The 27793-nt window shown below is 33.8% G+C and overlaps 1 protein-coding gene across 1 annotated transcript; it reads left to right on the forward strand.

Moving 5' to 3' along the window:
• LOC129233690 (phosphatidylinositol-glycan biosynthesis class F protein-like) lies at positions 1-27615 on the forward strand. The gene is made up of 4 exons (XM_054867670.1): positions 1-15; positions 3942-4033; positions 9325-9447; positions 27381-27615. The coding sequence occupies exons 2-4, from the start codon at positions 3999-4001 to the stop codon at positions 27613-27615; spliced, it is 393 nt and encodes a 130-aa protein (XP_054723645.1). The 5' UTR covers positions 1-15; positions 3942-3998.
• Positions 27616-27793: the final 178 nt, after the last annotated feature.

A 27793-nucleotide genomic window follows, 5' to 3' on the forward strand; every position in this document is an offset into this window, starting at 1 on the left:
AATAAATATTTTAAGGTATGAAATATGTAATGTGTTGTGAAAATTGAATTGTTTAAGCATTTGTATAATTGTTGGAATTCATTTTATATATTTGCATTTTTATTTTTGTAACCAAATTGGTTTCTTCACTGCCAGCGTAACTGTAGTTGTTGTGATGGAAGTGTAAACTGTAAACAAAAAGAAATTGATATTAGAATCGTGAGTTTGGTTAAAAGAACTTCGATTTTTCGAAATAAATTGGAAGGTTATGTATTCGAATGCTTAGAAAATGAGCCACAGTAAAAAAATTATTCATTCCTGGCGTTACGGGTTTTTTAACCTTGTATTAGGTTTAATGTTTAGCGTTTATCCATTGTTCATTTTAAGGAGCTTTCTTAATGCATTTTGTTACGTCCTTCTTACATGTACTTTATCATGTTTTAATATTAATATTATCAACAAAAGACAATTTTTATTTTCATTTCCATCGTCACTCATTGGTTCAGATGAGGCAAAATCTGATCGTTATTCCTTGAAAAAAGTAGAAAGAAAGGTATTTCGATTTGTGATTTGTTTTTTCTCGAGATCATTTAAAACCTCACCATACATATTAATGTGTTTATGAACTAGCTAGTTACTGTTTCGACCTTTCGATGAGGATTGGGAGAGAGCACACAAAATCCGGTATGGTAGGTTTCCTCCCTCTAGATTTCTCTTAATACGATTTGTGCACTGTTAGTAGTACTGAATGACCATGAACCCTTTTTGAGCTTCAATAAGACAATTTTGGCTGTTTTATAACACTATTCATTAGAAGCCATGAAGATATTACCAACTACTTCAGTTGTGATTACAATTACTTCAATAAATTGATGTTCGTTTCATCAGATAGCACGTATTAAGCAAAAATGAGATGTGTCAGTTTGACCAACCTCTACAGTTTTGCGCTACAATTTACGATACAATACCTATTTCCAATAGGTATTGTATCGTAATTTTATTATGTATCGAAGTTTATCGTTTAGAAAAGTCAAGTCTGGAAAAATGTTGGACAAGCATTTTTTTGTTTTTTTTTTTTTTGTTTGTTTGAATGAGCATTTATTTCATTTGAAAAAGTTGATTCGATAGTTTTGTACGCAAATCGCAGCGTACTTATCTGACACATCGTAAATTAAATGAATTAAAGAAAGCTGTCAGTGCAAGCAGATGCGTCCCGAATTTAGAGCATAAATTCTCAATTTGTCGAATAGAATTCCAAATTTGCTGAATAATGATAATATTTCCTAATCGTTAGACACAATTTGCCAAGTAAGGGACCCACAATTTGGAAGATAACAGTGACCTTCCATCGGAGCCCCTCTGAGGGTGTGTTACGTTATTACAACTTTCATTGTACAACATAGTAGAATTAAAGCCACGCGAAGAAAGTTCAACTTTTGCATCCAACCTCTGCAGATGAATGAGTAAGATTGGTATGATATCAGTACAAGAAGCATATGCAAACTTCTGAAACGTCAATTGTTAACTTTCGATTATCAGTTTCTTGTATTCACCCCATTTACAACTCACCCTTGATCATGTTTTTAATTGTCAGGCCATTATTTGCTCCCTCCTCCAACTTGGAGCACCACCAATTGAAATACTGTACAGCCATCGGGCTCCAGAATTAGCAGATCTTGTTATCAAGACTTTTGGAGGGGCATCTAAACCTTTTGCACTCTGCACGTCATTAGACACGACAACAATATACGACTAAGGATGCTCACAGGCCCCAACTCCTGGGGTAGGCGGCTGCCTAGAGCGGCAGAATTTAAGGGTGGCAAATTTCAAAATTCAAACATTTTTTTAAAAAATTCTAAGTGAGTATCTGTTTTAGCGCCATAAGATTCACTGCTCCAATGCTAAAAATAATAATAAAAATTTAAAGTGTGTACCAGTGCTTGGATATGCAAAACATAGTTTGGAATTTAACAAGAAATTCAATTTAATTTTCGATGAGTCAAATTGCGTGGTTTAAAAGTCTTTTGAAAATCAGTGCCATAAGATGCACTCTTTAATGTTAAAAAAGTTAATTTAAAGTGTATACCAGTGCTTGGATATACAAAAACCCAGTTTGAAACTAGAAACTCACTTTAGTTTTAAGCACTTTACTATTATTTTATTTTATTAATATATTATCATTGTATATTATTGTTACTATTATTCAATGAGAGAGGGGGCGGCACTTGTCAATATCGCCTAGGGCGGCAAAACTACTAGAGCTAACCCTGGATGCTCATCACATGATGTTTAAGAATTCGAAAGTAATTTGATTGCTTCAGTGTAAGATATTTTGCTGAAACTTATCCTGCTAGGAAAAGTCCAAATACTTTTTTTTCCCCGTTGATATGTGGGGAAAAATCGATGTGTTAGAGCAGTGGCAAATCCAAATATTTTGTTTTGGGAAAGGCCAAATTCATAAAGTCTTTAATTACAGTAAAAACATGACTTAAAAATGCAGGAAACATCGAATTCTGAATCCATAAATTGTTTGCACTGTTGATTGCTTGGAAAGTAGTTTGTTAAAGAAAAATGCATGTGAAATAATGCAACAAAAATTTTAAAAGAAGAATTTTGTTGCTTTTGATTCAATTAAGCAACTATTAACATTAAAAAAAAAATAGTGTAAACTAATCTGTGTTGAAACTTGGGATTGCAAAATTGAAACCTTTTCACTAACAAGATTAAAAATTGGGACACATTTTCAATCATTTTTATGAAAGTTCAATGCATTTTGTTTTTCTCCTTTCTAAAGTAGTTTATGTTCTCTAAAATGTGGTAAGCAGCAGAAAAAAAATCATTGTATGCGCTGTGCGGCCATTGTATCTATTTCAGCGGAAATTATCTCGTATTTTAAATGAATTACAGTAGGCGCCGCTTAATGTGATTACTTTGGGACAAATTCAATTTGATAACAATACCCGATTGATAACAATAGCCGAAAAGAATACATGACGCACAAAATGAAGATTTCTTCTATTCAGTAAGCATTTATTTTTACAACTGCAAATGGAAATTATAATGGCTCAATTAAACGCAGTTTAAAATTTTTCATTAGCAGAATGGAATAGTTCTTTTTTCCATGGATTTAAGCATCTGTTCGATGCTTCTAAGTCTTTTTTGCCCATTTTAAAAGCAAGAAAAAAAGTTTTTAAAGTAAAGTTTTTTCTTGATTAACGAACCGTTTACGCACGCATCCTTTTCTCCGACATTCGTAAATTAGTTTCAAAGCAGATTCAAGTTAACCATCTTTTCCAGCAAGGTTTTGCTAGTTGTTTAAATTTTCATTTAGCTTCACTTGGTTTTCAATCTCGTGACGATTTTTTTTCTTTGTAACTTATGAAGTAATGGCTGATAAATTTTTAGTTGTACTGCATTGACTCATCATGATCTGTCAAAGTGTTTTAAGTTTAAGTGTTTTAAATCCGTAAAAATTAAATTGTTAAATCATTACATTTTTTCTCCATGGCTAAAATGCTTGACCGTTTAGATTGGATTTTTTTTGCATTGTTGGTCAGGGAAAAAAATTCTTCTGCTATACTGGTAAGAAGGAAAAGTATTTTCCCGGAAGCTACTTGTCAGTGTTTGCCTTTATATTTCTGTTGATTGAGGAACAAAATGAGGGAAAAATTCAAAGTTTATGAAAAAGTGATAACAATAAACGAAGACACTGATCACAATATCCTATCTTTTTTAGCACATGTTAATATCCAATAGTTCCAGGACTTTGTGATTCTGATAACATTAAGCAAATGATAACAAAAACCGTGATCACATTAAGCGACGCTTACTGTAGATTAATATCTCTTTTTTTCTTGTAAGCGTCATACTGCTTACGCCCAGAAATTCAGTACTACCGTGCAAATTACTTAAAAGAAAATTTACAACCTTTGCGTTATTTTTATTTTAAATATATTTTTCAGGAATCATCTGTTTTTATTTCAACTGCTCTTTTTTTACCGAGTGTGTTTCTCTACTACATGATATGTGTATTTTTTGGAGCCCCTGTTTTTGAGTAAGTATATTTTCCATTTATGAATTATATAGTATCTATTTCTGCATTTCATATCTGTTGTGCTTCATGTATGTATAAAAACAATTTTAATGAAATTGAGGACCTTATGAAATCAAGATAACTTACACATTTGTAAAAAGATTACAAATATTTCGCACTTATTTTAAAATATTAGCTGGAAGGTCATAGTGGTAGTTTTAAATTCATTATCTCTTATCAACCCAAAACACCATCATTGATGTTGTATAATTTTATATGGAACTAGTGGTACCCGCACAGCTTTGCCCGTAGTTGAAAATTAAAAGGTCATTCGGTTTGCCTGTATATTTACAAGTAATGGATGACGAAAAAAGTTTAAAGTTTGAAAATGTAAAGAAATATTAATTTACATTTAAACTTTTAAAATGCATAAAACGTCTCCATTTTTTACGTAAACAAATTTCTTAATCGTTTAAAATTTTATATTGCTTTAACACTAGAAGCTAAAGTACACCTGAAGGAGCATCATCGCTGACTAGCAATAATTTTAAACCAGTTAGCGGGTATGAGGCAACTTTTGACACGAAGAGATTGCTACTGAAATGGGCATGATGAAATATTACGCCACATTATAAAGTTCTTTCATTTTAGTCTTCATCGGAAAATTAGTTGAGCGAAGCTCCATTTCCAGTTACAAGACTCTCAGTTCGATAACTTTTATTGTAAACAATCGAAAAATATTACTGTTTGTAACAACCACTAAGTAATTCAACCGTCATTGAAAAAATGCTGTAAGATGAAAATAGATACGTATCAGTGTTATAGAAGCAACTCTGTTCACAGTGGAGAGATAAGGTGAAACAATTTGTATCTCACGTATATCTGCTAATCGCAATACATCATTCTTTAAACTTCAAGAAATTAAAATCTCCAGTGAGACTTAAGTTCTGTATCAGGATCAATAAGTCAGAAGGGCAGGCGATTAAGTAATTTAAATGCATGTGAAATTTACCTATTTCCCATATAGATAATTTTATGTTGCATGCTGAAGGTTGGGTTCATTCAAAATGTAATTAATTTTGCTGCTGGAAGGGAGACTAAGAATTTTATTTAGGAGCAAAATTTGAGTTAAATTTAAGAATTAGAAAATTCTAAATAATTTAACTTTTTAGTACTTGGATTACGTTTCTAAACGTGGAAATACATTTCCTTCGTTTTGAAGCTGCGGATATGAGGAACAGAATGTGCAACAAGTTTTTGTAAAACATAAACAAAAGAATTGTCTATTATACAGTTGTTAGTAGAAACAAGACGTTTTTTTTCTTTCTTTTAATTTCTTAGCCTGCAAATAATAATAATAAAAAAAAAACGACGCGGATAGTGACCAAAATGTGCATGCCTTTTTCTCTTTTTATAAGGCAGTTCAATTGACGGGTTTTATATAGTTCGTTTCATAAGTTCGCGTTCACGTACTCCATTTTTAATGCTTTATGTATCTTAAAATAATAACTGTAACTGTTTCTATGGTAACTATTATTCAGTGGAACCATTCCTACCCCTATTGACGACTGTGCCTCTGCAAATTAAAATTTCGATATTCTCAAAGGAATACATCAGAGCAGCAAACCTAAATAAGTGATCTTACTACCTGCATTAGTTTGAGTTATCATGTACAACATTTACGGCAAGTGTGAGGTTTTAAAAATTTGAAATAAAATTTTAATCTAGACGAATTTTGAATCGTTGCAAGACACCAATATTAATATCTGTCATTTTTACCTACGAAAATAGAAATTTGACATAATATAGGAAATAAAATGTAGTTGACGTACGTCTTTTTATGCAATTTAAAATTATCTAATATTACTCCATGGCATGCTACTAAATCGCCGCAGAAAGGGAAAACAGACACATTTTGTGAAGTTATTTATATTAAGTGAACTTTTTCTACGGAATGTGCTTACATTCCTGAACACTTACAAAGATTATAAAATGAGTCTACCTAACGCATGAAACCTTGAAAGTAAAAACACCGTCAATTATCCGTAAAACGAAATGTTAACGGCTATTAATAACAACGACCGAATTCCTTATTTTCTGTACAGTGGACTATCTGTTTAGCATTTGGGCCATTGAGGATGATTTTCATATCTGAAAATATTGTAACAGTGGCATATTTTGCATATATTTGTAACTGATAAAAGCCATTGAATTTATTAACGACTCTTTCTAGGAAAACACTCCAAGATTTTTTTTTCCAGAATTAAATGTATGTGAAGAGTACTATAGCATGCTTTAATGTCTTGAGGTATACAAAACCGTCAAAGGCAGCACAACGGTTTTCGTATTCGAAGCACCACGCAAAAGATTGTCGCACAAGATATGCAACACAATCATTTGTCTCTGCATTAAGACATTGGATGTACCGCCCGTCTGATTCAACCGCAGACAACATGCCAGTGGACATGGCAGAACCAAAGAATATCGTTGACAGAACACGGATAACATGTCTCATGTTTTTCGTTTTTACTTGATGCTATTTTTCCTGCAAATGCTCAACTTTCTGTGCTATTTAGTCTTTTGAAAATTTGAGCCTAGAGTGGTGTGAATGCAGTTTTTTACTCTCATTTAGATAGAATTCATCCATTTAATTATCTAAATGATATGTTGCATCGAGAAGTACCCGGGCAACGCCGGGTAATAAGCTAGTATATATATATATATATATATATATATATTTACATGGGCAAATGAAGAACTTCAAAATTCTGAAAATCCAGCTGAAAACTTAACGGTATGAAATGATAATTGCAGTGGCCAAAATAGGAATATCAATATCAATATGGTGTTCATGTACATATGGATGTTAGAAAAAATTTCTACTTTAAAAGAAATAAACCACAAGTTTCTACTTGCTGGACACACTCACATGGAAGTTGATGGAAAACATAGTGTTATAGAGTGAGCTGAAAAACAATTAAAAAACCGCACTATCTACACTACAAATGATTGGGCTAAATTTATTAGTTCATGTTCAAGAAAAAACCCATTTCTTGTAAGAAGGATGGGCTTTGAAGACTTTTTAGATTTTTTTTTTTTATTTGAGGAGCAAAGAAGCTCCTTTTGTTTCAAGAAAGACAAACACTAATAAAGAGCCATTTTTGATATTGAACGCAGTTTGGTTGCAGCTTCGAAAAGGAGACAGCAAATTGTATTATAAGACCAGCTTTGCAGATGAATCCTTTAAAGCAGTTGAATTAAAAAGAAATAAACGAGAAGAAAGGGTTGTTATGTCAAAGACGATTCCAAAATTAACCACAAAAGACTAACCACAAAAAAAGATAAGTAATGAAAAGTACAGAGACCTTATGAATTTGATGCAGTGGATTCCTATAGAGTATAGACCTTACTTTGAAAATCTTTCACATGGAGAAAACGAAGGAAACTTTCCTGAAGATAACTTAACTGCTCTGGACTAAGATCATCTGCAGTTCATAGAATATCTCAGGTTTTTTTTTTCTAAATTTTAAAATTAAATACGTTTTGCTTATATATTCTAATTCTAATTGTCAATTACTTTTTGTATTAAAAGTATCATTAAACTTTTACTATGAACATATGCAGTTTACTTTTAAAACAGTGTTTGGTGTAAAAATACAATAACGTAAGCTCAGTTCTGATATAATGAGCCATTAAATCTAATTACATAAATAATTGTTAAATTGAACGGAAATAGACCAATAAGGAGTATAGCATACATTTTTTTTTAAAAAGTTAACATTCATATTTTGTCTATGTAACTAGGCAATGAAATCCTTCCTCTCAGTTTTTACCAGGAACGCAGATTTTGGAGTCTAATTTTGGGGTAAAGGAATTGGATTCAGAGCCGGGATTTGAAGGTTTGAAATCACAAACGCCGAAATCGGAGTTCGTCATTTTCTCTCTGGGTCCGCTACTCTGCCGGTGCTGCGGAGTCAGTCGGAATCAGAGTCTAAATAATTTTGAAGTAAAGGAGTCGGAGTCTAAGGCTCTAAAATTCCCGGAGTCGGAGTTGGTCATTTTCAACTCGAACCCACAACCCTGGCTTTTACACTCTCGTACAAAGTAGATTTATGTGACTTACGTTACTCTGGCCCTGTGGTACGGAACTGTTTTTCATGTTAAACCACAATAACATAAGTCCAGTTCTGATATAGTGAATCATTTATTTTTTAATTTTATAAATAATTGTAAAATTGTGCAAAAAATAATCAACAAGACATGAAGTATACATATTTTTTTAATATGAACAGTCATATTTTGTAGCGTAATTTATATAATAGCTTTGCAACAAGGCAACAAAATCATTATTTTCTGTTTTTTCGCTCTACTGCAAAATTATCATAATGTGACTTACATTTGTCTGGCTCTGAGGAACAGAAATGTTTAGTAAGAAAATGTCTTTTGCTTTCAAACATGTATTCGTAAAAGCAATAATGAACATTTCTCATTAATTTATCTTCAAATTTTGAAGGTAATCAGTGTTAAATATGGATTATTATTAATAATTTTCAGCCAATGCACATATCTACAGCAAATGTATCCGCTCACGGCGTGAACTTGTGGGCTTAGATTATCTAGCTATGTCCTCAACCCGGGGTGACTTAGGCACATACGAGCAAATATGCCCACTTTTCAAAATTTTCATAATTTCTGAAGCTTGAGAACTTTTTCTCCCTTTAGATAGAAGAACTGCATTGAATGAAAGTTTTGACACTTATGTTTGCTGCCAAACTTAAGAAATGATTCAGAATAACAGTTGAAAAGTGGACAAATGCACTCCATGTATGGCAAATTTACCCTATTTGACAGTATTTGAAAAAGAAAAATTAGTTCAAAATTGCGCTACTTTTATAAAAATAAATGATTTTACAGTACTTTTCTCCCTTTGTTCAAAATTACCCTAAGTGGCAAAATAACTTTGAACCAGGTTAAAAACCCATTTAAAATGGTTTTATCTATATAATTTTAAATAATTTTTTAATAACTATACGATGTTTATGGAGTTTTTCTTCAGTTTTGTGTCAATGGATACAATAACACTTTGAAAGTTTAAGTGGGGCTGTTGCTAATAGAGAAGCTATAGATCAAAGTTACCCTATGACAGTTTAATTTAGTTTATTCATTTATTTTTAATTTTTTTCTATTTAGTTTATTCATTTATTTTTATTTTTTTTTCTATTTATTTTACCCATTTATTTTGTGTTTCTGTTTAATGTATTCATTTTTATCATTTTTTGTATGAAATGTTTTTAATTTATGTCTTTTCACAGGTCATATACATCAACCTTGTATTTTAGCTGTTTGATGACATTGTTAACTGTTTATCCATTAATATGGCATTTTTACATGACCGACAATATTTCATCAGTATTTCGTATAATTCAGGATAATAAGTAAGTTTCAATTTTGTCTTTTTTAAGCGGTAAAAATTATGAAATTTATAATGTTACTAGCAGTCCATCCTGACCTTGTTGGGGTTGAAAAAGTGTCTATCTTAAAATGGCATTATGCAGTTATTTTTTATTTTAAAACATCATGGTATTGTATGAAATATTTTTTTTTTTTGGTTTTTATGAGGTTTTGAAACAAATTGATTTCCCGACATTTCCTGAACAATATAATTCCCACTGAACAATGCAATCTTCCCGTATGTAGCGTTGTACTATGTATAGTTGTACGTTTAACCTTAAGATTATTGGAATACTGCCTTTAATTTTACTAGCATGAATATGGGTCTTGAAAAGTTAAGAGATTTAAAGAATTCATGTGGATACATAGCCTTGTTGACAAAAGTTATAGCACTCTTGCACATCCACATCTAATTTTTTTGACAAAGATTCTTAAAATATACTGCCGGCACAGTCATTCCAGCCGAGGACTGCAGTTTCGTGCTTATTAGCACTCATCAGTCCGCAGTAACTGAGCTGGAGGTGGAAAACATCTTAAGGAAGCCAAGAGTGCCAAACAAACTGGTAGCTAATATAGAATTAGGGCAGACCAGACGAGTGACCAAAGCCATGGTTCGGTTCAACTCGAAGATTGAAGGCAAGGCGTGGTATTTTCAGTAAGTTACCGCCTAAGGGCTAAGGCAGAAATACATGAAATACACCGCCAGCACAGTCATTCCAGCCGAGGACTGCTAGCCTGGTCAAAATAGACATTCGAGTTCGGAAAAATTCGCATTGAGCCGAAAATTGGTACAGACCTTAAGAACATCATTATGAGTGAGATGTAAAAAGTCCTCATCGATCTCGGTGGAGCTAAAATTTTATTCAAGGTCAAAGGTCCAAATCATTATTATTATTATTTTTTTAATCCGGAAATAAAAACGGATGATACTAAAAATAGGCACAGACCTTAAATACATCATTATAAATGAGATATAAAAAATTTAAATTGGTTCCGCTTGATCTAAACATTTTATGAAAGGTCAAAGGTCTAAAGAAACAAATTAAAAAAAAAAATCGTAAAGATTCACAGAAAGCTAAAAATTTGTACAAACCTTAAATACATCATCATAGATGAAATTTAAGAAATCCCTATCGATTCCACTCAATCTGAACATTTATGCAAGGTCAAAGGTCAAAAAATCTTTTTTTTTTACTTGGCAAATATTTCAAAAACTTTAACTGTTATCATAAAAAAGTGCATATTCATTTGTAAAGTATAATAATATGTTTAAAAGAAGTATTTTTATCAAGTTCAACTCTTTCTGGTTCAAATTATGTGAAAATGGTAAAACAAGTATAACAGTTTTTCTTATTTAACGGATATAAGATGCCTCTGTAAAAAGCAAAACTTTTTTTTTTCAAATACACATTATTTTACCACTTCTTAAGATATATTTTTCATTCAAAATAAATTTAAATGCACAAATTTAAGCACTTCTTTACTAATAATAAAGCAGAAAGTCTCTCTGTCCGGAGGATGTCTGTGACGCGCATAGTGCCTAAACCGTTCGGCCGATTTTCATGAAATTTGGCACAAAGTTAGTATGTAGCATGGGGGTGTGCACCTCAAAGCGATTTTTCGAAAATTCGATGTGGATCTTTTTCTATTCCAATTTTAAGAAAAAAAACTATCATAAATTATGAAATTATCATAACGTGGAACCGTAACATGGGCACAAGCCAATTGGCGAGATACGAAATTATCATAACGTGGAACTCATGTCGGTACAAGCCAATTGGCCAGAAAATTCACCATACATTATTTGTAAATATACAAGCGAACCAAAAGACCTTTAATTTTTCTATTACGGACGAAGCCGTGCGGGTGCCACTAGTAATATATAAAGGAGAAAGAATGAGAAAATCTACTAACTTATTGCAGGAAAAGAAACACGTCTATTAAGATGCTCATCTAATTTTTCCTCTCCGGCAAATATCATCTATTACTTAAAATACACCACCAGCTCAGTTATTCCATCCGAGGACTGCAGTTTCATGCTTTTTAGCATTCAACAGCCCGGAATAGGAATGAGCTGGAGGCGAAAAATCTCTTAAGGGAGCCCCACAAACTGGTAGCTAATGTAGAATTAGCACACCAGATGAGTGACCACAGCAATGGTGTGGTTCAACTCAAAGATTGATGGCAAAGCATGGTATTTTGTAGTAAGTTACCGCCCTAAGCCAGGGTGAAGGCCAGGGTTTCTGCTACGGTCGCATTTTTCGCAAAATGCGAAAACACTGTCTCAATTGCGCAAACAAAGTAAAGCATTTTCGCTTTTTTGCTCAAATAAAAAATAAATAGTTAAAAAAGAGAGAGAGAGAGAAACAATGTATAATCCAAGAGAGGAAGCAGCATGACGATAGTTAACTTAATCTTTTTTTAATCTTAAGCTAAGATTTTAAAATTACTATTAGGTCACCAATACTTAGTCCTCCGGCATTATGCCCTTCTCAATAGCATAGATAGTAACTAACCCTCAATAACTGCCTTATGAGGAGAAAGAGTGCAACGTTGTAAAAACCAAATGTGTAGGGGTTTTTTTTTTTTCATTTTACGCTTAAAAAAATAGCTGCTGTACTTATTTCTTTAAGGATGCCATAGAGATGAAATAAGAATTTTATTTCCAAGTGGAGATGAAACACACTGATGGATTTAGAAAGTAATGCAAATACGTAACATTTTAGCATTTTGCTAAAACTTTTCCCACAATTTTAGCTTTTATGCTAAAGAACTTTTGAACTCAGCTTAAACCCTGGTGAAGGCAGAAATACTTAAAATACACCACCGGCTCAGTTATTCCATCTGAGGACTGCAGTTTCATCCTTTTTAGCACTCATCAGCCCAGAATAGGAATCACATGAACTGGAGGCGAAAAACCTCTTAAGGGAGCCATGAGAGCCAAACAAACTGGTAGCTCCCTTAAGAGGTTTTTCACCTCCAGCTCATTGTTGACAGTAAGATATTGCAAACTGTGGAGCCATTTAAAGATGATTTTTGCACTAATTTAAAGGTCTCTTATATGCTTCATATGATCAAATGAATAAAAATTATTAAAAAAAAAATCTCTTTTGTGGGTATTTTGAAACCAAAATACAACTATTTCATTTAGGAGTCCCATATGAGGCCAGAATGAGGGTAGAGTTAATGACATAAATATCATCACATAGATTTCTATTTATTTTTTAAAATGCGTTTTATTATTTTCTAAACTCTTGATTATCATACAGTTTTCTATTTATTTTTTAAAAAATGCATTTTAATTATTCTTCAAACTCTTGAACAGTGATATGTTCATCTATTTCTTCTTCCTCTTTGGTCTGGAACTCCTAAAGATTGCTCGAATGAAAAAGAGGGATCACTTATATCTTCTTCACCAATATCATCTTCATCAGCATCGATTGCATTTGATTCGACATTGGAGCACAACTGGCTGAAGCAATTACTGCATATTTGTGAGCAAAACAATCCGACTTTTCTGCAGCCACAATTTATTTTGATTACATCCCTTCTTGCAATTGCAAAAAATAGTGTGAAGAAGTTTTTCTGGAGCGGGTGCCAGTAGAGGCTGAATTGGCTCCAAAACGTTGTATTTCAGTATCCATCCCCAGTTTTCAGGGTCTAACTCATTGCCTTGCCATTCTTAGACTTAGTAGTACACACGACACAAATGTTGATAAGCAGCAGCAGTTGTTGGAGGATGACAGGGTAATTGAACAGGTATATTATGGCATGTATTTCTCACGAAATATAAATACCTGTACTTGTCAAGGGAGTCAACTGTTTTTGGAGCTCCATACATAGTAAGAATAAATTCCATTTGCGAGAATGATGTCGCAAGAACAACCAATATTTTTGAATACTTCAGCACAATGAATTAAATCCCGATGTTTCCCAAAGAATTTAAATATTTTTGTTTTACCTCGCTTGTAAAATGCTGACGTAGTATTTCATTCAGTTATTGCATGTAAACAGGGGAGGGGGGGCACCACGAAATGAGGGGGCGCCGCAAAGTGCCCCTCGTTTCAATGGAACGCGACCACATTCACACGTAATGAGGGGCGCAGCAAGGTGCCCCTCATCGTATAAAATGCCCCGATTGCATAAAATTAGGGGCGCCTTGTGGTGCCCCCTCATTTCATGTATCATAGATACACAGTCAAAAACACAAAATACAGAATCATTGCAATGATTCTCTATTTTTTTTCCTAGGGCACGAAAATATTCCCCTCTCTGTCTCCAAAACATTAGTTTCCTTTGTATCATTGAACCAGATACAATTTCTGAGAATATAACTGTTTAGAATCAAGCAAAAGGCACTTCTCCTTTGTCTAGTTCTCACCAAATTTGCTTGAATTCTGCCCCTGCGTGCAGTGACGTAACTAGAAAAAGTTTTAAGGGGGCACATTAAAAAAAAACAAAACACAGATTTTTTTTTTGATCTGATAGGAAAAAAGGTCAAAAGGTGTCCAGTCAAAAGTTTGAAACTTCTAGTTTTGAAAACGTAATTTTAGCCTTATAAACTCGACTATAGGCCATGTTTATTGATGTTAGGGAGGGAGCTCAGAAACTGTTTCCGATCGATTATTTTTTTAAATAGATTGAAATCAATACCTTCTCCCCCCTGCAAGTTTTCGAAATTGAGACGGGAGAATCTGGAGCATTTCCCAGGAAAATTGTTTAAAATTATGGTTTAAAAACTTTAAGCCATGTTTTACATTCAGGGGCAATTCCAGTTAAATTTTTTATAAGTGTTGTTTAAAAAACCCATTTTTTGTGATATCAAAGAAAGGCGGCATGGGGACCCTTGCACGAATATTTTCTTGAATTTAAGTCTTAAAACGCAATTTGTAAGGCCATATTTTGTAATATTAGGGCCAGTGATTTTTCGAAATTAGAGCTCCAAAACGCAATTTTGAGCGATTTTCGATGTTGTTGAGTATTTGTGGGCTTCTCCCTAAAACTTACAAATATTTGATGCAAAAGAATAACATCTTTGTTTATAACACATATGAAAGTTGGTATTAAGTTGGTACAGGTAAAACCACAAAAAACTCTTGAAAAGAATCATTGGATGAGTCCAGATCGAAATCTAATTTTGATGTAATTACTTCGATAAATACATTTTCTATTTATAATCAGCAACTTATTTATTTGTGTTCTTAGTTTGATCAATAAGAATAACCAATTCAGTTTTAATTGTTTGTTTTTTATCAAGTGCGATAGCATTTTACTGGATAAATATTTGGATTTTTAACATTTCCATTTTTCGAAAAGTTTTTGGGGCATTAATGTTTCAAAAATATTAGAAACATGTTCATTGCTTGTCTTTTAATTTGTATTATGCATAGCCCTCTGATTGTTCTGTTCATTAATATGTACGAAATACAAGTATGTATTATGCACTGATGTTATAGCTAACTTGATTTTTCTGTGTGTATGGGGGGGGGGGGGTGCCAGGAAACTTTCGCCCCGGGCGCTGTCAGAGCTTCAGACGGCTCTGCATGTAAAAATTAAATATGATCTTGATATAGGATATGAAGTTAAACTTTGTGATGAATACAGTTTTGCTTCTTTTCCAGTTTTACCAGGTTTTAAAAAGTAAATAATTCTGTCACTAGAAGTCCTTGCAGTCCATATTATTAGCAAGTTGACATCTTCACCAACAATATTAGTTGTATTTGTGTTGAAATTTTCTAAAGTTGTTTCAATTATTAGAACATCAGCGTCATAACTGGCTTGCTTCACTAAAATATGAGCAGCTATTAGTTTGCATTGAAATGAATCGAGACTTGTTATGTGTGTTAGCAAGAAATTGCTGCTGGTTTGTTGGAGCAGTCATAAATTTGTTAAAGAGGACATCAGAAGGCGGAGATATTTCAGTTATCCGATGATGTTGCTCTACAACTTTGATATTCTTAGTATGATCAAAATATCCATTGAATACTACAGTAACGTTGTTGCCAAAATGTCTATGTATGTAATTAACGTACTTCTCAAAAATTGCATCGAATTTTTCATATCAATCCCATACAAGGCGATGTAAAAGATATCCACCGTCGATGATATAAGTATGATTTTCTTTATAGATTTTAACATTTACACATTAAAAGCAATCATAAGTAGCTGATTTTTGTATTTTAGGCATTCCAATTGCATCAAAAAGTGATAATAGATAAGGAGCCAATTTATACTTGAAAAATGTTTCAAGCTCATCGTCCAAATACAGTAAAACCTCTCCTAACGGACACCTCTCAACTGCGGACAGTTTTTAATTCCCTGATTCTAAGGTAAATAACATTATTAAACCCCTGTCCTGCAGACACCCCTCTATTAAGGACAAAAAAAACTGTCCCGTTAGTGTCCGCATTAGAGGGATTTTACTGTACTTAGAAATACTTATTCTTAACAATAATACAGGATCTATTGGTATCTTCTCATCAGGAAGTTTTACAGAGCTGTTGACAGTTAAAAGAGGGAGAACTTTGTCTACGTGTTTCAATTTAATATTGTTGAAAGTCTGGCCTGACATTTTAGTCATAGAAAGAATTCCAACTTCACGAGCATTATGACAGTTTATGTTTTCATCGGCGATGACTCCACTTAAAATTGAAATTGTGTTTTCAATCGCAGGAAAGGGATCGTGTGATGAAAACCACACTAAAAGTTTTTTAATGTCTTCAGTATCTCTTTTTACACATGAATCACTTGCAGGGACTGATTTACACACCTGGATGCCCTGGGCACTGACATATATGGTGCCCTACCCCACACAAAAAATATGATGGTAAGTGTTGGATATTATTTCGATAGAAAGAAAACTTTAAAATACCAATTTTATATGAAAAAAGTTCATAATTAAGATGTTTTGCAAAGAAATCATTTAATATAAATCTAAAATAAATTTATGGTTTTCTGTTAAAATTTTTTTTATAGTTTCAAATGGAAAAACTATGATACAAATGGTAAAGGTAAATCATAATGTGCTTTCTGCACATCAATGATTCATTATATATTTTCTCCTTTGTTTTCTTGTAGTAAATTCATTAGAGACGTACCGAGTACTCGGTAACTACTCGGCCAATTTGCCGAGTACTCGGTACTCGGCCAAATTCTGATCAGATACTCGGCCAATACCGAGTAGTTGCAAAAAATTGAATATTGTCCAATGACATATACTAAAATTTATTAAAAAAAAGAGCAAGTGTTATATTCTGCAATCATTTACAATTAAAATTTATAAGTCAAATTTAAATTTTGAGAATAATGAAGTTTGTAATGCTTCAATGGAATAAATCTTTATTTTAATGTCCCCAAAGTTAATAAAACTTATTTATTAAAAATTACGCAAAAAAGGTAAGTATAGAAAACATGGAATTTTTATATTAAAAATGGATTTTTGCTACAAACAAAAATTAGTTATAAAAAATGTAAAAATACCTTTGCTTAAAAAATAAAAGGAAATAAAACAACGTTAAAAGTACAGTGCAGAAACTCTGCAGACACGTGTTTTGACGTTACAAGGAATTATTATTTCAATGCACAAAATGGAAGCTCGTAGATTTAAAGGCATCCAACAAAAGTCAGATTTTTTTGTTGAATGTCTTTAAATTCTTTAGCTCACATGTTATGCACTGAAAAAGACGTTCCTTGTAACGGGGGGGGGGGGGGGGCAGAAACACATGTCTGCAGTGTTCCTGCACATTTGTTTTATCTGCTTTTAAAAATTATTTATGTTTGGCGGACTAGAACTATAATTGATTGGTATACAGTGAAACCCCTCCTAACGGACACCCCTCTTATGCGGACAATTTTTAATTCCCCATTTCCAATGCAAATAACATTATTAAATCCCTGTCCTGCGGACACCTATATTGCAGACAAAAATATTTGTCCCGTTAGTGTCCGCATTAGAGGGATTTTACTGTAATTTGTTTTAATTCCAACTTGATTAATCATACCTTTTATTTATTTATTTTTAATTTTAAAAATAATTCTTTTGTAAAATTTTTGACACAAACAAAATTGTATATATAATGCGCAATTAAATTTCAGCAGGAATTTAGTTTTAAAAACTATTATATGGACAAGGAGGTCTATAGTACTACTCCAATAAGTTCAAAATTCAGCACATGTGTGTCGGTGGTTCTTCTTAAAACATAATTGGTACTTGATAACTCAGCCGAGTAGTGAAAGGCCGAGAACTCGGTACTCGGCCGAGTAGTGAAAGACCGAGTACTCGGCTACTCGGCCAAAGTGCTACTCGGTACATCTCTAAAATTCATCTATAATGTCCTCATAATCAAGTTTTAGGTCAAACTTCCTTCTATTGATAACAGAGCTAATAAAGATAATTTACCATCAGAAATGAGAGCACACAAAGGACACTTAATTCTCTTCAATAGCGAAAATGATCGTTCTCTACAACAATTGGCTAATATGCTTTCATTTAATTAAAAAAATTGTCAAATGACAAAATTTTTTGCTTCCTTTAGTTAGAGTCCCGAACACTGGTCCCCCCCTCAAAAATGATGACAGAAATTTGGTGCCCCGGGCCCGTGCCCCGAATGCCCTGCCGTAAATCAGTCCTTGATCACTTGCATCTACATGCTGATTTTTCGTGTTCATGCTTACATTAGCAAGATCTTCCAATCCCTCGCATACGGTATTCATTGCATGCGTGCTATAGACCCATTTACTTATGACACTCTCTATCAGTATTTTTTCCAAGTTTCGAAAACTTCGATACCTCATGAATGTTATAGTTTATGGGGGGGGGGGACAATTATCAGACTTTTTCAATACCAAGGGCATATCCAGCTTCTGGGTTTGGAAGGACTCGTTATCAGAAAAAGATCAAAGTAATTTTCCGGCACAAATAGGGGTTTTAAGGTCAACGAAATATATGTCATCAAAATGCAGTTTTAGGCAATATTTTGTTCCTTTCATGGAGGGGGGGATAAGACCACTAAGGCACAGCCTCTAAATCTTCGCTTGTTTGTACATAATTACATAGTTTTCAAACTTCCTCTATTTTTAAGATACTTACTGTTTAAGAGGTATTTGTGAAAAATTGATTTTCTGAGCTTTGACCCAGAATAAAACGTTAAGCTCTTCTGAGATTTATTGGGAACTTTTAAAATTTGTTTATAATGATGTCTACAATTATTTGTATGTTACTTTCATTGTCAAAATGCAATATTTGGACAAAAACTGAGATATTACGGTGAATTTTTAGAAATTTGAGTCCCTGAACTGCAGTTTTAGGCTTTATTTTATCGCTTTAGGGAGAGAGGGTCAGGGGCCGATCCAGACAGAATTCTCGGAGGGGGGCATTTAGAAAAATAGATGCTTTGGAAAATTTTTGAATTTTACAAATGTTAAAATAGCCCACCTTTAATAAGAGCATTTTTCAAGGAATTTTCACTAGGCGACGTAAGTTTAACATAAAGGCTGTAACCTTCCCTATAATTTCCCTCTTTCCTTGCAAACGTGTGCAAAAATCGTGGCCTCAAAGTGGTATTTCTGTAATCACTACTGTGTTCTAAGGCGACTGTATTGGACTTCTGATTTAAGAGGAATTATAATGGAAATTTTTTGCATTTTTGCTCAAAAAAGGGGGATTTCAACTATTTTTGAATGAGGGGGCCATGAATCCCATGGCCCCCTTCCCTGGATCCGCCCATGGAGAGGGGTATGACCCCTTGACCCATCCACTGAATCCCCTCCAGTTAGTGCATAATTATCTAATTTTCAATCTTTGTATCCTTTATAATTACCTGAACACTTACGGTTTAAAATACATTGGAGAAAAATCGATTTTGACCTTTGGCCTTGAATAAAATTCCTCAGTGATCGATGAGGACTTCTGACACTTCACTTTAGTGATGTCCTTAACTATATTTGTGTTGATTGCATTGTGAGAGTACCAAATTAGAGTACAAATAAGGGGTCTATGGGGATTTTTTTGAAATATGTCTCGAATGCCATTTTAAGCTATATTTAGTAGCTTTAGGGTGGAGGGTATGACCCCCATGACCCATCCTCAAAATCCCCACTTGTTTGTACACAATTGCATACTTTTCAAATTTTGTAACCTCCATTTTTTCAGTAACAATTATCGTTTAAGAGATATATATGAAAAATTGATTTTTTGACCTTTGACCTTGTGTAAAAATTTTAGCTCCACCGGGATCGATGACTACTTTTGACATTTCATGTACAATGATGTTCTTAAGGTCTGTACCAATTTTCAGTTCTATGCGAATTTTTTCGAACTTTCGCTTTTTTTGGTCTATTTTGACTGGCTATGCAGTTTCAAGCTTGTTAGTTTAATCAAGCCACTGAGCTGGAGGTGGAAAACATCTTAAGGAAGCCAAGAGTGCCATACAAACTGGTAGCTAATACAGTAAAATCCCTCTAATGCGGATACTAATGGGACACATTTTTTTGTCCGCAGTAGAGGGGTGTCCACAGGACAGGGGTTTAATAATGTTATTTGTTGCATTGGAAGCGGGGAATAAAAAAATTGTCCGCATAAGAGGGGTGTCCGTTAGGAGGGATTTTACTGTATGGAATTAGCACTGACCAGACGAGTGACCGAAACAATGGTTCGGTTCAACTTGAAGATTGAAAGCAAGGCATGGTATTTTCAGTAAGTTAGGCACTCTTGGCTTCCTTAAGTTGTTTTCCTCCTCCAGCTCAGTCACTTCCTATGCCGGGCTGATGAGTGTTAATAAGCACGAAACTGCAGCCCTCGGCTGGAATGACTGCTGGTGGTGTATTTCATGTATTTCTGCCTTAGCCCTGGCTATAGGGCGGTTCCTTACTGAAAAAAATTCTTGGTTTCAGAATAAACATTGAGGATCAAATCATTTAGATTTGAGAGAATTTCCAAACTCATCTATTTTGCAGGATTTATTTTTCTAGGTGTATTCCCATTACTAACTTGTAATAAAAGACTGGAGGAATGCTTACCGCTATCTCCTAAATGAGCTATTGTAATTGTTCTTAAGTTAAGAGATTATACAGAGCTCCGGAAAGGAGATGACTTTAATTAGGCTGGAAGTGTATCTACATGTGTTTCTCTAGGAAAGAAGAGTTTGATGAAAGTCACCGACAAATGCGAAGGTTACGCCATTCATAATTTCGTCTGAACCTTTTCGAGTTCTCTCTACGGCTTCTATATTCAAGCAGTAGCTCACTGAACACTCGTCCCAAATTCTGAGACAGACCTCTTGCAGAATTTTTCCTCTTCCCCGTTCTTTCTTAAGGGACATATGGAGTCTTTCTAGAGGGAGAAACTCAAAGTAATCTAAATGTAGAATAGTCGGTTTTTCCACCACTAAGTAAAGTAGCGCCAATTCCATAAAAAAATATCGTAAAAGCCAGCCTGGTTGTTAACCAATGTTTGGCCAGTGCTAAGTTTATTAAGTTTTTCCAGTTTTGCCGATAGGCATTAACTTGCGTTCTTGGTTTCCAAGGCTATTAACTATGGTGTCATATGCGAGTCGCTGATCAGGTACTAAATTAGGTACGTGATTTGAAACATACTCAATACTCATTCAGTAGGTTGCTCTCATGTGCCAATCTTGTCCATACAGAATCGTTTTCTATAATTTTCTGCAAACAAAAGTCCCCTGTTGACTTTTCACTTCATTTATACATTTTACCTTTTATTTAAATTAGACTTTGGTTTATATCGTTTGGCATTGGCTGACAATCATGTTGTTGAAAATTTTCCAACATAACAGAGTTGCAGCTTCGACAATAAAAGTCAAACATTTATTCAACAGTAACATATTTATTAATTGCAGATGCTTTCCTTGCAATGTGTCGGGAGAGAGCTATTTTTTAAATACTTGCCAGAAAACAATATAATCTAAAAGTTGACATAATAGTTTAAGTTTTACCATGAATTCTTTGAGTTTAAGAGTCCATAAGACCAAGTTCTATACATGCTCTTTAATAGATTTGCAGGACCTGTCCATCTACTGTCAAAAGACTTTGGAGAGATTATGTTGGAAAATTTTCAACAACATGATTGTCAGCCAATGTCAAACGATGGACCGCAAAAAATGTTCTAAATGAATTCTTAGTTTAAAAAATAGTGAGATGAATATTGTACGTTCTACCAAGAGTTGAGTGTTTCTCAATCCCGGGATGTCCTTCAAGTAGGGATGCACCAGATAGTTATTTTGCCGGATACTGCATTCCGGATTCTCTGCGCCTCTACATTAAAGACCAGAAATGGCGCAGAGCAGGTAAACTTTTATTAGCGAAACGTAAACCAACCTCGATAGCGGAACAGTAAAAGCTCTTGCTTTGCAAATCTGTGAAATTTGCGTTCTGGTTTCGAATCTGATTCGGGTTATTTCCTCATTTAGTGCAATAAAAACGTCTTGTTTGTATATTAAAATAAATAAATGTTTTATATTAAAACTAGTGGTACCCGCACGGCTTTGCCCGTAATAGAAAAATTAAAAGATCTTTTGGTTCGCCTGTGTATTTACAAATAATGTATGGTGAATTTTGTCGCCAGTTGGCTTGTACCCAGGTTACGGTTCCACGTTATGATAATTTTGTACCTCGCCAATTGGCTTGTGCCCATGTTTACGGTTCCACGTTATGATAATTTTCTAATTTACTCGTCCATCTTATGATAATTTTGTTGTTAAAATTGGAATAGAAAAAGAACCACATCGAATTTTCAAAAAATCGCTTCGAGGTGCACACCCCCATGCTACAAACTAACTTTGTGCCAAATTTCATGAAAATCGGCCGAACGGTCTAGGTGCTATGCGCGTCAGAGAGATCCAGACATCCAGACAGAGAGACTTTCAGCTTTATTATTAGTAAAGATAATTGGTGTATATTGGTTGTTTAAAAGCTTGAACTCGATACATCATTCAAGAAAGTCAGATGAAAGCTTAATTTTTAGTTATATGCAACCTTTCAAGCAATTTTTCTGTAAGCATACAGAAAATTCTGGTGTAACCTTACACAGAAATGAGTGAGACATTATGCTATAGTTTCATTACCATTGTGCGGTACTCAGATGTGAGAATCTTCAAGCGAGTGAGTAAGCGTTTATTGCAATGGACAGAATGGCAGGTTTTACAATGGCGATTTTCTTATCGTACAAAAAAAAGGGTTGCCATATGCTGGCGTGAATAGTTCTAAGAAAATAACTTCGCCAGGGGCGATAAAGTTACAAACACTGCACAACCATGATGTAACCTTCCACAAGCGATGTGTAACTTAACACCAGTTATATCAGCTAAGTTAGTCCAGAGTAGTGGAGGTAGCTAAGCTGCTACCGATTTTATGGAGTAAGTTTACACAAGGTACACACTGTAAGTTTTTACAGTGAAGGGAAGTGGATGACATAAAAGCACGACATATAAATGGCAGTGTTTTTTGTGTTCTATCTCAAAGAAGACAAGAAAAAATTCATTTAAAATCTCTAATTTTCACGGTGTGAATGCACTCTATTTTCTTATTAGCAATTAAAACAATATTCTGAACTTGTTCTGCCTTGTTCTGATTTTACTTAAAAGTTGTCAAACCTTCTTTTGAGCCCTGTTTAAATTTTCTCTCTCTCTCTCCTCTACTTTCTTTTTGTTGTTATTTTAAATTTTTATGCTGAAAGCTTTTCAAATCTTGAAATTTATTGACGTATTTATACACAAACCAAAATTCTTGAGTGCTTTTTTACTTCCTTTTACAAAAAAGGAAGTATTGTATTTGCGAAAAAAATTTCACTCAAAAATTGGCCTTAATTTCCATTTTGCTCGCCCCCGAATGAATATTGATTTTTTTTTTGCAACCCGACATCACGTGGATACATGCCTAAGAACGTATAGACACCTGAAGAATCCATTTTGACTATCCCCGAGTTCAGGGGCGTAGCTAAGGGGGGGGGGGGGTTGGGGACAAACCCCCCCCCCCCGAAACGTCAGTCTCACAAAAAAGAGAAAAAGAAGAGAGAAGAGAAAGAAAAAAAGAAGAAAAAGAAAAAAAAAATCTTAAAGACTTTTTCCTGAGTAACAAAGGTCAAAAATTCATTTTACTATCCCCCCCCCAATGCCAATGAAAATCTGCGCCATGTGTGACCCTCAAGCATAAAGACGCCTCCCTCTGCTGAGACAATTTTTTGATAATTGAGTGAAATTTGACACTTCGCTTTAGAAATGAGATTGATTTGTTAAATCCACGTATATGCAGCCTTTCTTTGTCATAGATTCTGCAAATTGTTAAATATGTTTAATTTTATGAGCCGCGCAGTGGGAATATTGCATACAGTCGAATCTGTATATTTCGAATTTCACATTAAAGAAAAAAATCGAGATAAAGAGGTTTTGAGATACGGGGGCTTTAAGAAACAATTTATAGAAATTTGAAATATGATGGTGGAAATTTGAAATCAATACTAAAGACAATATGGACTCTTGATTAAAATTCCTCTTTATTAGTTTTGTTAGGTATTTATTCTATTTTTACATTATTAAGTGCTTTATTGTGAGTTTAAGGAATCATTTTGACAATAAAAGAAACTTTAAGCATATCCTTTTCAAGAAAAAGTCTTTTATTGCTTTTTGGTCCCTGGTTTTTTTTTTTTTTGGATTCATTATTTATCCTTTTGAGGCTAGCAATTGCTGCATATCTAATTTGGCCAGTATTCTACGATTTTCCTTTTTTCATCACTTGAACTTATACTTTCTTTTTCACTCCAATCATTTCGGTTTTCTAAGGAATCACAATTTTAAGAAAGAGAGTAACCAAAGAACAGTACTAATCCAGATAACAGAGCGAAATGGCTTTTAACTTGAATGACCTTTAACCATGAACTTGAAATGTTCATTTTACATGTCAAACCTGTGAATTTCACCCCTTTACTCTTCTTCCAAGAAAGTGCGCGAAACAACTGTCCTTTGGTTAATCTTCCTGGAAAGCCTACTCGTGGAACGCATTTCTCCCTTTTTTCCACTGTCTCCTCAGCTCTTGAAGACAATTCCTCTCTTTCTGAGTAGAAGAAAATATTTTTGATTGCTGCTTTAAAGATCAATGGGCTTCGAATCCAAAAATGATAGCATAACCGGAATTCAAGACGATAGAGGTTTTCGTTGGTCTGGTCTCCTGTGTGTCATAGGTCATAGTCAAAACTGCCTTTGCTAACCAGAGTATCCATTGCAATCACATTGATTTTTCAGTCAGTATTTACTGCGTATTCTTTTGGAAACGTACAGTCTGTTTAAAATAGTACATTCTAAGTGAAAGTTGTTGCATAATGAAGCGAGCAAAACCGATAACAAGCTTTTTTTAACTCAAAGAAAAAAATTTAAATGACGAAAAGGATTGCTCTAAAAAGAGAAAGTTAACGTCGTCTGAAGAAAACGAAGTACAGTCTGCAAAGCAGCATTAGTCCCATCGGACCCTTCTGAAGGTGATTTTATTTTAATTCAAAAGAAAAACTGCATAGCATTACATGAATAAAATGTTTAAAAAGGAAATGAATATAGATTATTTTTATTAACTTGGTTTTCATTAAAAAGTAGAAAATAAAAAAGACTTCTGTTTATAATACTCGAAAGTTGCTGTTGCCCTCCTAAATAGATAGTTATGTAAATTCTAAAGCAGCTAATAAAATTAAAAATAAAGACTTGAGATGAGAACAGATGGTATGTATTTGAGCGAATAACTTTCTACCGCCTATATTTCTTCCCTAACTTTTTTTATTCAAATTTTATTAACTGCTTGAGAATTAGCATAAATGTAAATACATAAAATGCAACATATAAATATAACGATATGAAAAGCAATTTCATTTTTTGCGGGTTATAATTCAAGAAGTCTTTTTTTATTTTATTTCATACTTTTAGTGCAAGCCAAGTTAGTAAAAATAATCTTTATAGTCTGACCACCGATGAGATTGAAAGTCGAACATCCAGTTTACAGGCGGAAATGGAAGTATCTATTAGCTTTCAGGGATGCCAGCTTTTGCAGATGTGTGTTAGCCTCTAAATTAAGCAGTTACACTGAAATGAACGGAACACGCTCATAAGATATTTGATTTCCCCCTGATTTGGATAGACTGGTTTTGACAAGACCGTTGTTAGAAAATTTCACTTTAAATTAAATGGAGGGAAAAGGAAAAAAAAGTTAAATTTTCCATAACATAAAAAAAAATTCTTTGCTTTTGTTTTATTTGACACAAGTATCGGAATTGGGGCACCCCATTCCAAAGTATGTAAGATTCGCCTCCCTTTTTTTTAATACTAAAAAAATTTACACACACACACATAATATATATATATATATATATATATATATATATATATATATATATATAAAAGAAGTAACCCCCCCCCCCCGAAAGGCAGGTCTGGCTACGCCTCTGCCCGAGTTAATTACAACGAGTTTTCTCGTGACGTACGTATGTATGTGTGTATGTATCTCGCATAAATCAAGAACGGTATGTCCTAGAAAGTTTTAATTTGGCACATAGACTCCAAGTGGGGTCTAGTTGTGCACCTTCTCTTTTGGTTGCATTCGGATGTTCCAAAGGGGGTCTTTTATATCTTTTGGGGTACAATCATTGTTAATTTCAATGTAAACTCAAGCGGTGCTATAATTTGGCAAACACTTGGCAATATATCGCCAAGCTTTTGGTCGCCAAGTTTTGTCGCCAACTTCGCGTTTTTTTTTTTTTTTTTTTAAATCTGGTTTCAATTCGGCCATATTTAGAGAGTTAACCATTGAATCACATTAAAACTGCCAATATTGGGAAATTTTATCTGTATAAAACGTTTTCTTTGCTTCGGTTCGCATCAGACTTGGAATGAAAGTATTTAAAGTGTTTTTTTGCCCACTCCAAGGCACTATTTTCCATAGACTAATAATAAGAGTAGACCGAGCTATGGCAACCCTTTTGCTGCTCATAAACCAAACCATGTGACTGGTGGATATCCTAGCAACAGCGGGCGTTAATCGTAGCAGACGATCAACGCCAGCGCGAAATAAAATAAATAGAATTGATGGAACACGGAAGAATGATCTTTTATGGAGTCCGATTTGTAAATTTGTTATTCTAAGTTGTAAATATTTTGTTAATATAGTGAGTTTTTCGTTTAGATAGTACTGTGCATTTTCTTTAGTCAATTTCAGTAACTCTCTAAGCAATAAAAGATGCAAGCGACCAAGAAGAATCAGCAAACGGTAAGATTTTTACCTACAGTTTCAATTTAAGATACCGATTAGTACATTTTTGTGTTAACGTAAAACGTTTACGCCATTTCGTTCACGCCAACGCTGACAGCTCCAAATGAAATAAAAGTTACCGAAAACTGATCAAAAACTATTACTAATGTCAAAATAATGCATAACTAAAAGAAAAACAGTTCAATCTCTGCACCTGGAAGTTTTTTTTTAATGAAAACACATTGTCTTGAAATACATGTCGAGTGCCAAACTATAGATAATGCTGCGATCTAGCAACCATGCTGCCAAAGTCTTCGCCAAGCCCTTCCACTAGTCACATGATACATCTGTGAACCAATTTTCTTCATCAGCAAGAATGAGAAAGCTCGGTCTACTCTTATTATTAGTCTATGCTATTTTCTTTAAATTGGAGTAAAAGGAAGTCATGTGATGCACACATCAGCTCGTTTTAAATTAAAAAGTGAACGTGGCTAAATGTAAAATTTATTAATACTTTATTCCTGATTTCAGAATTTTTAAAAGTAATTTTCCATTTAGATTAATTTTATTTTCCTAGCTGCAGTAAATATAGTTTTTGCTCAAATATAGTCACCCCAACTTAATACAAGGAGCTTATTAAAGTGATGTTGATCTATGTTTCTGATGTATGATTTTCTAGGTTTGACAATACAAATGAAAGTCATCTCCATGTTCTGATTATCTGGTCAATTATTGGGGCTTGGCTTGGTGCCATTCCTATTCCATTGGACTGGGATCGACCGTGGCAAGAGTGGCCAATTACATGTTGCATTGGGGCAGCTCTTGGGTCATCAGCAGCTCATTTTTTCATTGGAAGCAAGGTGCTCCTGAACCTTTTTAGAGAAAAGAAAAAGGTTTTGTTAAAGTCAGTGTGAATTATTTGTGGACACATTTGTCTTTGTAAATAAATGTTTTTTTTTTCTTTTTTTTTTGTTTCATTGATGTCTATAATATTTAAACACAGATTCATTCAAACTGTCAATAACCTCCTCAGACCCGAGAGAAAAATAAAAGTTTGATATTTGGTACAACAGTTGTTCTGGTCACTATGAT

This window comes from Uloborus diversus, unplaced genomic scaffold (assembly GCF_026930045.1).
Source record: "Uloborus diversus isolate 005 unplaced genomic scaffold, Udiv.v.3.1 scaffold_631, whole genome shotgun sequence".
Taxonomy (NCBI): Eukaryota; Metazoa; Arthropoda; class Arachnida; order Araneae; family Uloboridae; genus Uloborus; species Uloborus diversus.

Bases quoted from the DNA above. Each gene is read 5' to 3' on its own strand.
- LOC129233690 (XM_054867670.1), top strand. From the start codon at position 3,999: ATGATATGTGTATTTTTTGGAGCCCCTGTTTTTGA. The intron at 4,034-9,324 runs GTAAGTATATTT...GTCTTTTCACAG, and splicing joins TTTGGAGCCCCTGTTTTTGA to GTCATATACATCAACCTTGT. The intron at 9,448-27,380 runs GTAAGTTTCAAT...ATGATTTTCTAG, and splicing joins CGTATAATTCAGGATAATAA to GTTTGACAATACAAATGAAA.